General features: G+C 48.7%; 1 protein-coding gene across 1 annotated transcript in view; it reads left to right on the forward strand.

The window, feature by feature from the left end:
- arap3 (ArfGAP with RhoGAP domain, ankyrin repeat and PH domain 3) overlaps positions 1-13,283 on the forward strand; it is a 31,930-nt gene extending 18,647 nt beyond the window's left edge. The window contains exons 16-35 of the mRNA XM_070962640.1: positions 1-81; positions 311-464; positions 548-650; positions 966-1,164; positions 3,274-3,337; positions 3,425-3,588; positions 4,275-4,487; positions 5,119-5,224; positions 6,245-6,392; positions 6,731-6,799; positions 7,056-7,130; positions 7,320-7,437; positions 7,556-7,684; positions 8,014-8,150; positions 8,238-8,320; positions 8,581-8,616; positions 8,861-8,924; positions 9,933-10,070; positions 10,474-10,512; positions 10,619-13,283. The exon at positions 1-81 is cut by the window's left edge and continues 24 nt beyond it. Of these exons, the coding sequence (XP_070818741.1) occupies positions 1-81; positions 311-464; positions 548-650; positions 966-1,164; positions 3,274-3,337; positions 3,425-3,588; positions 4,275-4,487; positions 5,119-5,224; positions 6,245-6,392; positions 6,731-6,799; positions 7,056-7,130; positions 7,320-7,437; positions 7,556-7,684; positions 8,014-8,150; positions 8,238-8,320; positions 8,581-8,616; positions 8,861-8,924; positions 9,933-10,070; positions 10,474-10,512; positions 10,619-11,134 (2,636 nt within the window). The 3' untranslated portion in view covers positions 11,135-13,283. The remainder of the gene's footprint in view (positions 82-310; positions 465-547; positions 651-965; positions 1,165-3,273; positions 3,338-3,424; positions 3,589-4,274; positions 4,488-5,118; positions 5,225-6,244; positions 6,393-6,730; positions 6,800-7,055; positions 7,131-7,319; positions 7,438-7,555; positions 7,685-8,013; positions 8,151-8,237; positions 8,321-8,580; positions 8,617-8,860; positions 8,925-9,932; positions 10,071-10,473; positions 10,513-10,618) is intronic.
- Positions 13,284-13,432: the final 149 nt, after the last annotated feature.

Consider the following 13,432-nt stretch of genomic DNA (forward strand, 5'->3'; position numbering starts at 1 on the left):
TGCAGCCTGTCCTTCACTCCGGTTACCTCTACAAGTCTGGCTCCGTCCACAGGGGGACGCTGTCCAGGAAAACTCGAGAAGGTGGGGGGGTGGGTCAGCTGGCTCAGGTTTTTTTTTCTCTCAGTTAAAAACGAATGAAACAACATTGAGGCTTCACTCGACAGAAAAATGTGCAGTAAGTTCCAGATAATTCAGATCTAATGAACGTCCTACTTTTATGAACCGGACGAGTGAAACCAGGGTTATTCTATCGAATCAGAGGAACCTGTGAGATCCGATGTGACTGAATGTCTCCTCGTCTCTCTGTCAGACTTCCAGAAGTTCTGGTGTTCGGTGGATCAGTCTCTGCTCTTCTATGAGTCGGATCGATCGGCTGATCCCTGCATGCAGATCAGTGTTAAAGACATCGTGTGTTTGGGCGTCAGTCGACCCGACGCCTCCAACAACAACGGCTTCATAGATAGGTATGGACGTCACGCTCCACCTGTCAAGTCATGTGACCTGTTTAATGGTTCTAAAGGTGAGATCTGCTTTTCACTTCTCTCAGGTTCCGTTACACCTTCGAGTTGTATTTGACTTCAGAGAAACTTTATCAGTTCGGCTTGGAGACGGCCGACGCTCTGCACAGCTGGACCAGATCCATCGGGAAGGTGTGAAACTGTCTCCCTTCATCTGTAACGCTCATTTCGTTCCCGAACTAACTGAGAAGTTTGCTCGTTTTGAAGTGATGCTTCTAGAATAAGGAGGGAAACACCTCAAACTGAATCCAGGACAGTACAATCAAAGCTTTGGTTTCCGCCTACAATGAATTCCATCTTTTAGAAACTTGTTTCAAAGCTTTGGTTATGCTGAGAGGAAGTGATGTCATGGGTGGTTCGGCTTCAGTGACTGTAGGGCTTTTACTTCCTGTCCAGCCAGCCGTGTGAGAACTTCTCCTTTTGATTCTTTGCTAACGTCTCCATCAGGCCGCGACCCCCCTCAGCTGTCACTGCCTGCTGACTCGGGAGTTTGAGCGGGTCGGCCTGCTGCGGTACAGAGCCATGCTGGACCCTCAGCAGTGGAAGGACGCCTACTTCGTCCTGCAGAAGTCCAACCTCTTCATCTGTCCCCGGAACGACGGAGCCGCGGAGGACATCATCAACCTGAACCGTCTGCAGGAGCTCAGTCAGTGTCCCGGACACACCTGGTCTCTCATTTAGAACTGTACAGAACTGACAGACAGGTCCAGGAGGACAGGAGGACAGAAGCAGGAGGGCAGGAGGACAGGAGTGCAGGAGGACAGAAGCAGGAGGGCAGGAGGACAGGAGTGCAGGAGGACAGGAGGACAGGAGGGCAGGAGGACAGAAGCAGGAGGGCAGGAGTGCAGGAGTGCAGGAGGACAGGAGGGCAGGAGGGCAGGAGGGCAGGAGGACAGAAGCAGGAGGGCAGGAGGACAGGAGTGCAGGAGGACAGGAGGACAGAAGCAGGAGGGCAGGAGGACAGGAGTGCAGGAGGACAGGAGGACAGGAGGGCAGGAGGGCAGGAGGGCAGGAGGACAGAAGCAGGAGGGCAGGAGGGCAGGAGGGCAGGAGGACAGGAGTGCAGGAGGACAGGAGGACAGGAGGACAGGAGGGCAGGAGGGCAGGAGGACAGGAGGACAGGAGCAGGAGGGCAGGAGGACAGGAGCAGGAGGACAGGAGGACAGGAGGACAGGAGCAGGAGGGCAGGAGGACAGGAGGACAGGAGCAGGAGGGCAGGAGGACAGGAGTGCAGGAGGACAGGAGCAGGAGGGCAGGAGGACAGAAGCAGGAGGGCAGGAGGACAGGAGCAGGAGGACAGGAGGACAGGAGCAGGAGGGCAGGAGGGCAGGAGGACAGGAGCAGGAGGGCAGGAGGACAGAAGCAGGAGGGCAGGAGGACAGGAGGACAGGAGCAGGAGGGCAGGAGGACAGGAGGACAGGAGGACAGGAGCAGGAGGGCAGGAGGACAGGAGCAGGAGGACAGGAGGACAGGAGGACAGGAGCAGGAGGGCAGGAGGACAGGAGGACAGGAGCAGGAGGGCAGGAGGACAGGAGCAGGAGGACAGGAGGGCAGGAGGACAGGAGGCCAGGAGGACAGGAGGACAGGAGGACAGGAGAACAGGAGGACAGGAGCAGGAGGGCAGGAGGACAGGAGGACAGGAGGACAGAAGCAGGAGGGCAGGAGGACAGGAGTGCAGGAGGACAGGAGGGCAGGAGGACAGAAGTAGGAGGGCAGGAGGGCAGGAGGGCAGGAGGGCAGGAGGGCAGGAGGACAGGAGGACAGGAGGACAGAAGCAGGAGGGCAGGAGGACAGGAGTGCAGGAGGACAGGAGTGCAGGAGGACAGGAGCAGGAGGACAGGAGGCCAGGAGGACAGAAGTAGGAGGGCAGGAGGGCAGGAGTAGGAGGACAGGAGTGCAGGAGGACAGGAGCAGGAGGACAGGAGGACAGGAGGACAGGAGGACAGGAGGACAGGAGGCGGCGCTTCTATAGAAACAAACCTGACGGCAGAATGTGCACACCTGTGCGGAAACTCTGACCAGGTGTACGAACATTGTAGAGACGGTGAGGTGGTGAACTTTTTGTTGCAGTAACAATAAACCAAAAACATACAGACGACCATAGAATATATAGAAGAACTAAAAAAAGTAAATATTAATAAATAAGAAAATCTACTGTAAATATAAATAAATGTTGTGATGTGTAGTCTTAACGTTGTCCTCTGATCCTGTGCGTGTCTCCTGGCATCACGCCGGCTGTGTGTGAAAGCACCTGCACGTCAGGACACGCAGCCTCGCGTCCTCCTTATCAGTGATCGCAGTGAACGGCGGTGACGCTGGTGTGTGATGCTGCGTGACGGAGGACCACGTGAACCACAGAATTGACAAAATGTGCTTCCTGACCTCCACCTCACCTGCAAGCACCTCCGTGTCCTCTTCTCCGTCTTCGCCTCGGTTGTTGCCAGGATTCGCCGTAACGCACCATCGGTCAGCAGACTCGTTGACGTGCGTCAGCGTCATGTGCTGCTTTCTGTTGCCCATTAATGGTTGAACGTTGGCATGTAGAGGGCGGGATATGATGCTGGTGCAGGTGTGCACATGTCCAGGTGTACGTGCACATGGTTTGATAAATGTGATTATTTTTTGACGCACGCTGTTTTTGGCTTTTGTGCGCACGTACACTTTAAACCTGCACAGTTTTCCAAATGAGAGTCCAGGAACAGAAACAAGCAGTCTGTGCTCGATTCAGGTGAAACAGCCTCTGTTTGCCTTGAAGGTATCACCTCCGAGACCGAACACCACGAGAAGAAAGACATCCTGGTTTTGGTGGAAAAAGGAAGGTGAGGCGAAGAGTTTCTCTGCTGGACTCCGGCTCATGTGGTCTGGACTTTCTGTTTTCCTTCATCATTTCGTCTCCTCTTCGTCAGGACTCTCCACCTGCAGGGCGTCGGCCGGACAGATTTCTCTCTGTGGTACTCGGACATCCAGCGAGCAGCCGGCGGCAAAGGAAACACGCTGAAGGAGCAGCAGCTGAGCAGAAACGGCATCCCCATCATCGTGGACAGCTGCATCGCCTTCATCACTCAGTACGGTGAGGAAGATGAGGAGAGATCAGACAGCCGTCTCCGTCTCTTTTCAGCCTCTTTGAGCTCCTAGTTTGAGGTTTTGGAACGTTTCCTGTCTTGTTCAGTCTCAGCAGCAGACAGCTGTAGGTCAGGTGGAGAACATCAGAACATCAGGCGTTGGCCAGCAGAGAGAGGCGCTTCTCTGCTTCAGCATCAGTAAGCGAAGAAGAGGCTGCAGCTGGAACGCCAACCTTCTTTTTAGGCTCCTTCCCTTTTTAATGCATCGCTCCAGACACTGAGCTGAGCGCAGAGCGAGCATTAGCTTTTCTCCGCTTTGATTTAAATTAAATATTTGGTCAGAACATTTCAAGTGATGCTTAATTTTTGGTTTCAAAGTAAAGGCGTACCACTGTGCATTTTTTGTGAAGCAGGAAGTGGTTGAGTATCAGCAGTAGCTTTACTACACGACAAAGTTGATCGGCCTGCTGTGAAACATTAAAGAGTGACACTAGAATAAATGTGGGTCAGGACCACCTGATGCTGAGTCAGCAGTGAGGCCGTAAAGTTCAGCTCAGCTGAAACTGATGTCTCATGAAACTTAACCAAACCCTTGACAGGCAGGTTGTCTGTGTGACGCTGTTAAAGCTCTTGGGATCAGACGTTTGTCCTCCCTCACTGTGTACCTGAGTGACATTCTGAGCATGCTCTGTAGGTCTGGGCCACGAGGGGATCTACAGGAAGAACGGGGCCAAATCCAGGATCAAACTCCTGATGGAAGAGTTTCGCAAAGACGCTCGAAACGTCAAACTGAGGATTGGAGACCACTTCATCGAGGACGTGACGGACGTCCTGAAGAGGTTCTTCAGAGAGGTGGACGACCCCATCTTCATGGCCGACCTCCACCCGCTGTGGCAGGAGGCTGCCAGTGAGTCCACTTCAGAACAGAGCCGAGGTCCCTGCTGTCAGGTCCGGAGTTCAGGGTCTGTGTGAGGGCGCCGGGGCTCTCGTGCTTTACTGCAGAATGAATCAGCAGAAGCTTTCAGGCGTCGCTGACCAATCAGCTGTCAGATCAGCTGATTCCAAAGACATCAGGTCTTTGACTGACTCTGTAAAAGCCATAAAACTCTGCAGAGAGCATGAAGTGAAGAACCATGGTGGAAATCAGGCAGCGTGGAGGCACCTTGAACTCCTTTGTGGTTTGTTGATACTGGCTTCACTTCCTCATTGTGAACGTGTGAATACTGATAATTGCAATCATGCGTCAATGCCGACAGATAAATGTACCGTGTTCAGGTTCAAGTCCCAGTTCAGTCTCTAATGAACTAACTGCTGGAAACCTCCAGTAACAGAAATCCTGATGGACTCATTTGTGATTTGGGATGAAATCCATTGTATTTAAGCAGGTTTCACAGCTCGGGTCCTCACACAGAAATAATTAAGTCATTTTCTGAAAATCAGGTTTAACAGTGATTTTTAAAAATGAGAAGAAGTCGTGACTGATGTTCAGTTTGTTTTTAGATCTCGAGGGTTAAAGTCTGTCCTGCTCTCATCTTCAGAAATCCCTCAGAGGAGTCAGAGGTTGGACCGCTACAAAGAGATTATCCGGAGTCTTCCTCGAGTCAACAGGACCACTCTGGCTGCTCTCATCAGTCACCTGTACAGGTGAGCTCACGCTAACAGACCTGCACCTCTGAGGTCTGCTTCACCTTATTTGCAACATGAGGTCATTTTCCTTCACGCTAATTATGGCACGTCTGAAATGTAACGTACTTCCTCAAACTGTATTTACAGAAGGGGCCGTCCTGAATGCGAAGTGGGCTAATATGACAGAGAGGCCTTTAAGATAAGATAAGATAAGATAAGATAAGATAAGACTTTATTTATCCCACAATGGGGGAAATTCACGTTACAGCAGCAACAAGACAGAGTGCAAGAAGTCAGAGGACAAGAGGACAAAGGGAAAAAAAAATATTTGGCATTTCTTTTCGATGCTTTCTTTATATTTTCTATATATCTTTTCTATATTTGGTCATATTCAGTGTGAAACCTCCAGGCTTTCTGATTCGCTCCCGTTAACCCTGCTAAAGTTTTTTGTACCGCATTGTACTATAAATAGAAACACAACACTTCCAGTGTCTGTTTCAAATTAAAAGCCCTCTAGTGGATGGAGTCTTTCATTTCTTAACAAGGCTTTTATTGTGAAACATTTGTTATGGAAATTTCAGTGACTTGACGAGTCCCATACAGGACTTAGGATGTAGCTAAGACAGATTTTGGCTGAGACATTAACACACATGCACCTGCAGTGACTGAAATAAGACAGTAAGACTAGAATGATCCAGAACAACAAGGTGCTGACGACAGCAGGATTATATTGTTGAATCTGTTGAATGAAACCAGGAGTTTATCCAGCCTCGTTTTTTCTCCAGCCTGTATTTGGGGCTGACCTTTATTTGTTCATATCGACCATGCCCCTGGCCTTTATTAGAGACCTGGCCTTTATTAGAGACCTGGCCTTTATTTGACCACCAGTTTTTAACTGGGGGAACAGGATACCTGTGAAACACGATGCTGCATCACTCAGTCTTCAGTCTGCTCTGGGAGCAGCAGAAACAGCAGCACAGACGTCAGCAGTCGTGCTGTCAGCTCAGAACAGTAACAGTTGTTGAACTTCTTTCTCAGGGTCCAGAAGTGTGCCGATCTGAACCAGATGTGCACTAAGAACCTGTCGCTGCTCTTCGCTCCCAGTCTGTTCCAGACTGACGGGAAAGGAGAGCATGAGGTGAAGATCGTAGAGGACCTGATAGACAACTACCTCTACGTCTTTGATGTGAGTGCAGTCTGAGCGGCCGAGTCATTTTCCTTCATCGTACGCCCTGATTCAAATCAGCTGATGCTCTGTGGAAAATGTCGACCAGGCAGGAAGTGATCAGCTGATCTGATCCTCTCTGACATAAACTGTCTGAGCTCATCAGCTTCATTGGTTTCTGAAAATATCAGAATACCAGAAACACCTGTTTGATCATTCCACAGGTAAACAGGCTGATTGGTCACAGGTGAGAGGATGGAGCGAGTTCACCACTTTGTGAACGCATGATGGATGAAGGAGATGAACACATGAAGCTGCTGTCAAACTGTGTTCAAACTGAAGGTGTGATCCTGTTTCAGATCGATGAGGAGCATCAGACTCAGATCGAGCTGGAAATCAGCCTCATCACCACCTGGAAGGACACTCAGGTACTCCAGCGATGATGTCAGAGCTCCACACAGCTGTTCATTCTGTCAGGTTTCAGTTCATTGTTTTATTTGATTTGGGCCCAAAAAAGTCTAATAAGTGTAATAAACGAATATGTTGGTAATCAGTTGTTATAGATTAGTGATGAGTTGATAATCAGTCATTGATAAGTAGATAATGCTGGTTGTTCATTAATAATGATGGTACTTGTTAACGCGTAGATTAGTGAATCAGTACTGACAAGGTGTTTTGTCTCAGCTGTCTCAGGCCGGTGATCTGATCATTGAAGTTTACCTGGAGATGAAGATTCCAGACTGCTGCATCACTCTCAAGGTGAGTGTGACACTGAGCGTCACTGCGGGACACCGCTCACCTGAATCCACAGGTTGTCTGAACAGCTGTCCCACAGCAAGGCGTCTCCAGGTCTGAACACCATGCTGACCTGTCCCACCCGATGCATGCCAGGACAAGCAGCAAGTTTATTTCCAGCTGTGACAGTCTGCGTGACCTGTGACCCCACAGGTGTCTCCCACCATGTGTGCTGAGGAGCTGACCAATCAGGTCCTGTTCATGAGGAACGTCCCGGCTGGAGACAAAGATGTGTGGATGACGTTTGAGGCCATTGAGGATGGACAGCTGGGTGAGACAGCAAGATAACACCTGTCCACCTGTCTCTCTGTCTCTGACACACCTGGACAGATGTGTTCAGGGTGCCTGGGAGATTTCACTATCCTATCTGACAGTTGTTGTTGTTTCAGAGCGTCCGTTGCACCCCAAAGAGAAAGTCCTGGAGCAGGCTCTGCAGTGGTGCAAGATGGCCGACCCGAGCTCGGCCTACCTGGTGGTGAAGAGAGTTCCTAAAGGAGAAGGCATCAACATCCTCACCTGTAGGTCCAACACGCCTCACTGAGCACACCCAGCAGACTGAATCTGAGCTCTGATTGGGCAGCTTTCAGCCTGAACTCCACCACGTGTCCATCGTCACACGGCGGCTCGTCCCAGCGGACGTTTCTGCAGTCTGATTCTAAAACATGATGAGGAAGCTTAGAAGACAGACGTCTGTCTTATTTTTGTATTTCTAAAGTAACGTTGGACATTCAGAAAGAGGACCTTGATTAAAGAGTCTGTTTGTCTCTCTCTCTGTCTTTGTCTCTGTCTGTCTGTCTGTCTGTCTGTCTGTCTGTCTGTCTGTCTGTCTGTCTGTCTGTCTCTTCAGCCTATAAGAGTGAGATCATGAAGATCGGTCTCTTGAAGTGTCGTGAAGAACCTCCGAAGCTCCTTCAGGGAAACCGCTTCCAGGAGAGAACGTTCCAGATCAAAGACCACAAACTGCTGCTGCTCAAAGACAAGAAGGTACCGCAGAGAGAACTGGCTTTCTGTGGGAACCAGTAAAGTCAGGCTTGTATTCCAGTCTTCTGACCGGTTTGTGTTGTTGTTCAGAGCATCAGGCCGGAGAAGGAGTGGTCCCTGAAGTCCATGAAGATCTACATCGGGATCCGCAGGAAACTGAAAGCTCCAACCAGGTGACACAAGCGAGTCGAGCTGCTTTACATGAAGGGGACTGAAGCAGCCGAGGACACGAGCTGAGCTGGTCTCACCGCTGTTATTGATCTGACCTTTGTATCGTAGCGTCCAATCGAAACTGACCAATCAGATTTCAGACTGCTTTCGATCTGTTGCCTTATGTGAAGGTGTTAAAGTGTTCCATTAATAAAGGTCATTATTCGGTGACATCATCTGTATGATGAAGTGAGTTATTTTTGTTACCTGTGTTCACCTGTAGGTGGGGATTCACGGTGATGTCAGACAAACACCAGCTGTAAGTACCTTCATCCGTTCACCCTCTCATGCCACAGCTCAACTTCTTCATCACTGAAATCACGCTGTTACCTGTGAAGCTCCCGACACCTGGTCGTCAGATGTTCACAGAGATGCTAAGTTTCAGCGTTCCTTTGAGTTTTGACTCATTTTGTTTCTGGGCGGATCTTTAATGGCGTTGATTAGTCACATGAAGGATTCCCTGCAGGAGATCAATCAAGTCTGAATGTCTTCTTCTCTCTCAGCTATCTGTGCTGCAGCTGTGAGGCTGAACTGTGGGACTGGATCACCAGCTTCCTCAAAGCTCAGGTCAGTCAGCTGCTTTGCCAGCCTTCTGTGCACGCTGAGGAACTGATTCAGGATCAGATTCAGTCCAGCAGAGTCAGATAAAAGGAGGGCAGACGACTGACGGCTGCTCTGAATCTGATGCTGTTCACCAGTTTGTAATAATGCATCAGTTTAAAGGTGAAATCTGTGACAGAATGAGAAGAACCGTTCTGACGTTATGTCAAGGGAGCCTCGGTGTAGTGCTGCCAAGATATCTACTGATGTTAACATGCTAACAGCTAGCTGCAGATGTTAGCATGCTAACAGCTAGCTGCAGCCCGTCCTGTCCTGTAATACCACTTTGTACCTGAACAGGTGGCGTTCTGTAGTAGTTTCAGCTGGGAGATGTATGTTTGCTATGTTTCACAAGTGTTTTCAGCTTTTTTAGTGTAAGGACCAAAATAAACTCAAAATGTTGAGAAAACAAATATTCTTATGCCTATTTTCCTGACGAAGCAAAAAATTCACCGACCACCTTCTGAATTCAAGTTTGTCTCTTTCCTGAACTGATCTTGATTTTCCAGGTTAACTCATCGTAAAACAAACCAAATGAAACTCATCGTCTGGTCTTTCACTGTCGCCACGATCAGCAGCTCTGCTTTGCTTCTGGAGTTAGATGTTAAAATATTCCGGCTCTGAACGCTGCTTTTCCTCGCTGCTGATGGTCGATCTCTCCGGTGCTCAGAGTTCTCCATTGGACCAGACTCCATCCAGCTAATAGCTGCACGGCTAACTGAGCTAATTAGCTAACCCCGGCTAGCAGCTGCAGCCAAAGCTAGCTACAGCCAAGAGGGTAGTTAGCAGCAGTTAGCGGTTACTCTGGTGATACACTGCCCCCTGTTTGTCTGGAAGACCTTTGACAGGCGGTCAGTTCTCACACATTGAACCTTTAAAGGCTTTTTGAAGATGTTAGAGACATGAATGTCCTCGTCTGTCTGCAGGATGTCCCCTCACAGTTCCCTGCTGACTCTTTTTGTGGTTGTTTTCCAGAACGATGACCCGGGTCCTCCGGTGCTGAGGCGTCACTCCTCCTCAGACATCTCCAAGCAGAAGTTTGGCACGATGCCGCTCGTCCCCATCAGAGGAGACGAGAGCAACAGCAGCATGCTGTCGGCCAATCAGACGCTGGTCAGGCTGCTCTCCAGTCTCAAACTGTAGTTTGTAGTGTGGATGAGTTTAGAAAATGTTCAAAACTGTTTTAGAAAACTTTGAGAAGGTTCTGGATCCGTCTACCTGATAACCCACCAGGACCTCCAGGACGTCCAGGTCCAGGTCTGCAGAGTTGAATGACAAGGAATGACAAAAATGCTCCCAGGAAAACAAAACAGAGAAAAAGGCAGTTTTTGTGTGTTCTTCATCAGGAGTTATTTTGCAGGGACATTTCTGTCTTCTGTCTGTTGTCATGATGCTGATGATGCTTTAACTCAGAGTTTGAGACTGAATGATGGAAAGTGCTTTTATACCAACAATGAAGACTGAACCAGGACTCGTCATCCAATCGCTCATCAGACTCTTTGTCTTTTCTCTGCAGAGGAAGTTACACGACAGAAGGACTCTCTCCATGTACTTTGTGAGTACTTGTAATTTGTACTTCCTGTCAGTATTTTGTACTTCTTGTTGTCTTGTGGAGGAAAATGAATGGATGCTTTATTGATATTCATCATTGATACCTGCAGCCCATGAAGGTGCAGCAGGACTCGTTCGAGGAGCGTTCAGAGTCTCCGGACCTCCCTGAGCCGCTCTACGAGGAAGTCGGGGACTTTGGCCTGCAGGTCCTAAAATCTCTAGAGACCAGCTTCCTGTCCAGCAGCGCTGCAGAGACCCAGGAAGTCCCGGACCACCCACCGCTCAGACTGATTCCCGTGGCGACCGGACACGCAGACCACATGATTGTCCCTGACCCGGTCCGGACGGGCGGCGGCTCTGCGGACTCTCTGGAGCAGAGCGGAGGCAGCAGCGACGGAGGCGACGGAGCAGCGGACTGCAGCTGCCCGGACTCAAGCACCGACCAGCATCCTCCAGTTAGGAGGAGGCAGCAGCAGCAGGGAGTCTGCACGCCATCACAGGAACTGCTGCTGCAGGAGCTGTCGTCCGCCTTCACCAAGAAGACCGGAGAGGAGCAGGAGGAACAGGAGGAAGAGGAGGAGGAGGAGGAGGAGGAGGAGGAGGAGGAGAGGCCCTATGATGTCTGAGAGAAAAGAGCGTTCTATCACAGTTCAGCAAAGTCTGTCAGTGTTTCTGCAGAGTGGAAATATTTCAGAAGTCTTTTCCTCAAACCAGTTTCTGTTGTTGTGTCTACTGGCCTAAAGCTCTTTGCAGTCTGGACAGCATGTGACCCCCCACCACCATTAATCCCTCAAGCAAAGGGAGCCAGGAGGACTTTAACAGAAACACAAAGAAAAGTTTCACCCTGTAAAACTTCAGTGCTGATCCACCACATCACAGTACGTCAAACTGGAGCTCCGTTAAAGGGTAACTAGCCTGGCTTAGCAGAGTCGAATCAACACAACAGTGTACAAATACTCCACTCGAAGTAAAAGTTCCATGTTCAACATTTGACTTGAGCAAAAGTACAGAAATATTATGGAGCAGAATGTTTTCAAGTCTTGTCAGTGTTACATTCTTCTGTATTTTATCATTATCGTAACGTCACTGTGAGGTCACGTGTTTGTGAAATTTGGGGATAAAGTAATAAATGTGAACAGTTTCTCAGTCCGCTGCTGTCTGTCTGTCGAGTCTGAAGCCGTTTCATGACTTCAGAGATAAAACGACATCGACTTCGACTGAACCAAGAAATGAAGCCAAATGTTTGACAGTGACGTCGCAGCAAGCAGAGGAGATTTCTACAGACGTCAACAGACTGAAGCTGATCCATCGGAACTTCTTCTTCTTCTTCTGGAAGTCTGCAGCTCAGCAGACTTTGGTCCTCCACAGATCATCATCATCATCATCATTGCTGTCGTCGTGTCATACGTTGAAATCAATGCAGTACGACAGATATCCTCTTTTTATTCCACATGTTCTTTTTCCTTATGAAAACCTGCTGCCTACATTACCCACAATGCAATGACTGGTGTGAGTTAAGCTAGTGGTGGCTAACGCAGCCTGTAGGTCTGTCAGCTCACCTCTTTCTGAGGCCAGCAGATCTGCTTCAGTTTCAGACTCATAGTCTTAAGCTGACTCAAGTGACATCACTGACTCGAGTGACATCACTTATGTCAGGGTTAATTAATAATCTGTTCTGGTCCAATTTTAAAGGAAAAATCTTCCAAATAGAAGGTCTAAACACACTGTGTGATATTCTGAATAACAAATAAAATAAATACTTTTCTGTGTATTAATCATTTATTCATAAGCTACATGTTGAGTGTGGAGGAAGAGACTGGTTCCACTGGTTTTAATGGTGCCACACTGTAAAGAGAAAGAGTTTGACCTCTGAAGTTCAATTGTTTTAACACTGGTGGAGTTTTTTTAACCGAACTGCCGACGTATTCATGAAGTGGCTTCAATGGATGTTATCCTGTAATTGTTTCAGCCTTTTTATTCTTTTTTTTAACTTATTTCCTAAAACCATAAATGTTTGCGTTTCCTCGTTCTGACACTGGGACAGGATGTGATGCGGTGAGCGACCAGCAGGGGGCAGCAGCTCCCAGCAGGTCTCTGCAGGTCTGCGCCTCCAACGCAACCGTCGGCACAGTTTACATGTTCACAGGTGGAAGAAGAAAAAGTCATCCTGTACTTCAGTAAAAGTACAAGTACTACAATGAAATACTCCATCACAAGTAAAAGTCTGAAACTTGTAAAATGTGGTGGAAGACAAACAGGAAGTCTCCGGTCTGTCCACCAGTCCTCCCAGACAGGGCCGGAGTGGGACTGGAGTTTCGTGCCTCAGACCGGCCCACTTGAGATCACGACCTATTATTTTTAAAGTCATGTATACATTTTAAGTTCACCATAGCGCACTGTTATGTAAAGCCTTGTAATTCAGTGTATTTTTCTAAAATATTTCCAATTCAGTGCAAGTAAGAGTTGCACGACCTCAGCATTATTCATTACAACACATCCTTTTCAACAATATCTGAATGTACGTTCTGTTCATTAAGTTCGTTTGGGCATAGAAAGTGGTTTACAACAGCTCACCTGTTCCTTCCATGGTGGCGTCGCATCATGCTATAATTTCAATAACGTTATGTTATATAATACAACGCTGCACAATTCATTGACATGATAATTCATGAATTGAACGGTGGTTTGCAGGCAAAGTTCAACATCTTGCCATGTCCGTTTCATCGTCCTCATTTGTCGTTTCCAACCGCGAGCTCGTTTTATTAAAAAAGTTGTCAATTTTAGCACATCTGGCTGCGTCTGTTTCCAGAGCTTTCCTCTTTTTAATTCTTGCCTTCTCCGCGCCACTCTTGCTCTTCCTATTTTCCATCTTTCAAACACCACTGACCGAGTGCACGGACGTGTTACGTCAGGGTGCGTCTGCA

This window comes from Chaetodon trifascialis, chromosome 5 (genome assembly GCF_039877785.1).
Source record: "Chaetodon trifascialis isolate fChaTrf1 chromosome 5, fChaTrf1.hap1, whole genome shotgun sequence".
Classification (NCBI taxonomy): Eukaryota; Metazoa; Chordata; class Actinopteri; order Chaetodontiformes; family Chaetodontidae; genus Chaetodon; species Chaetodon trifascialis.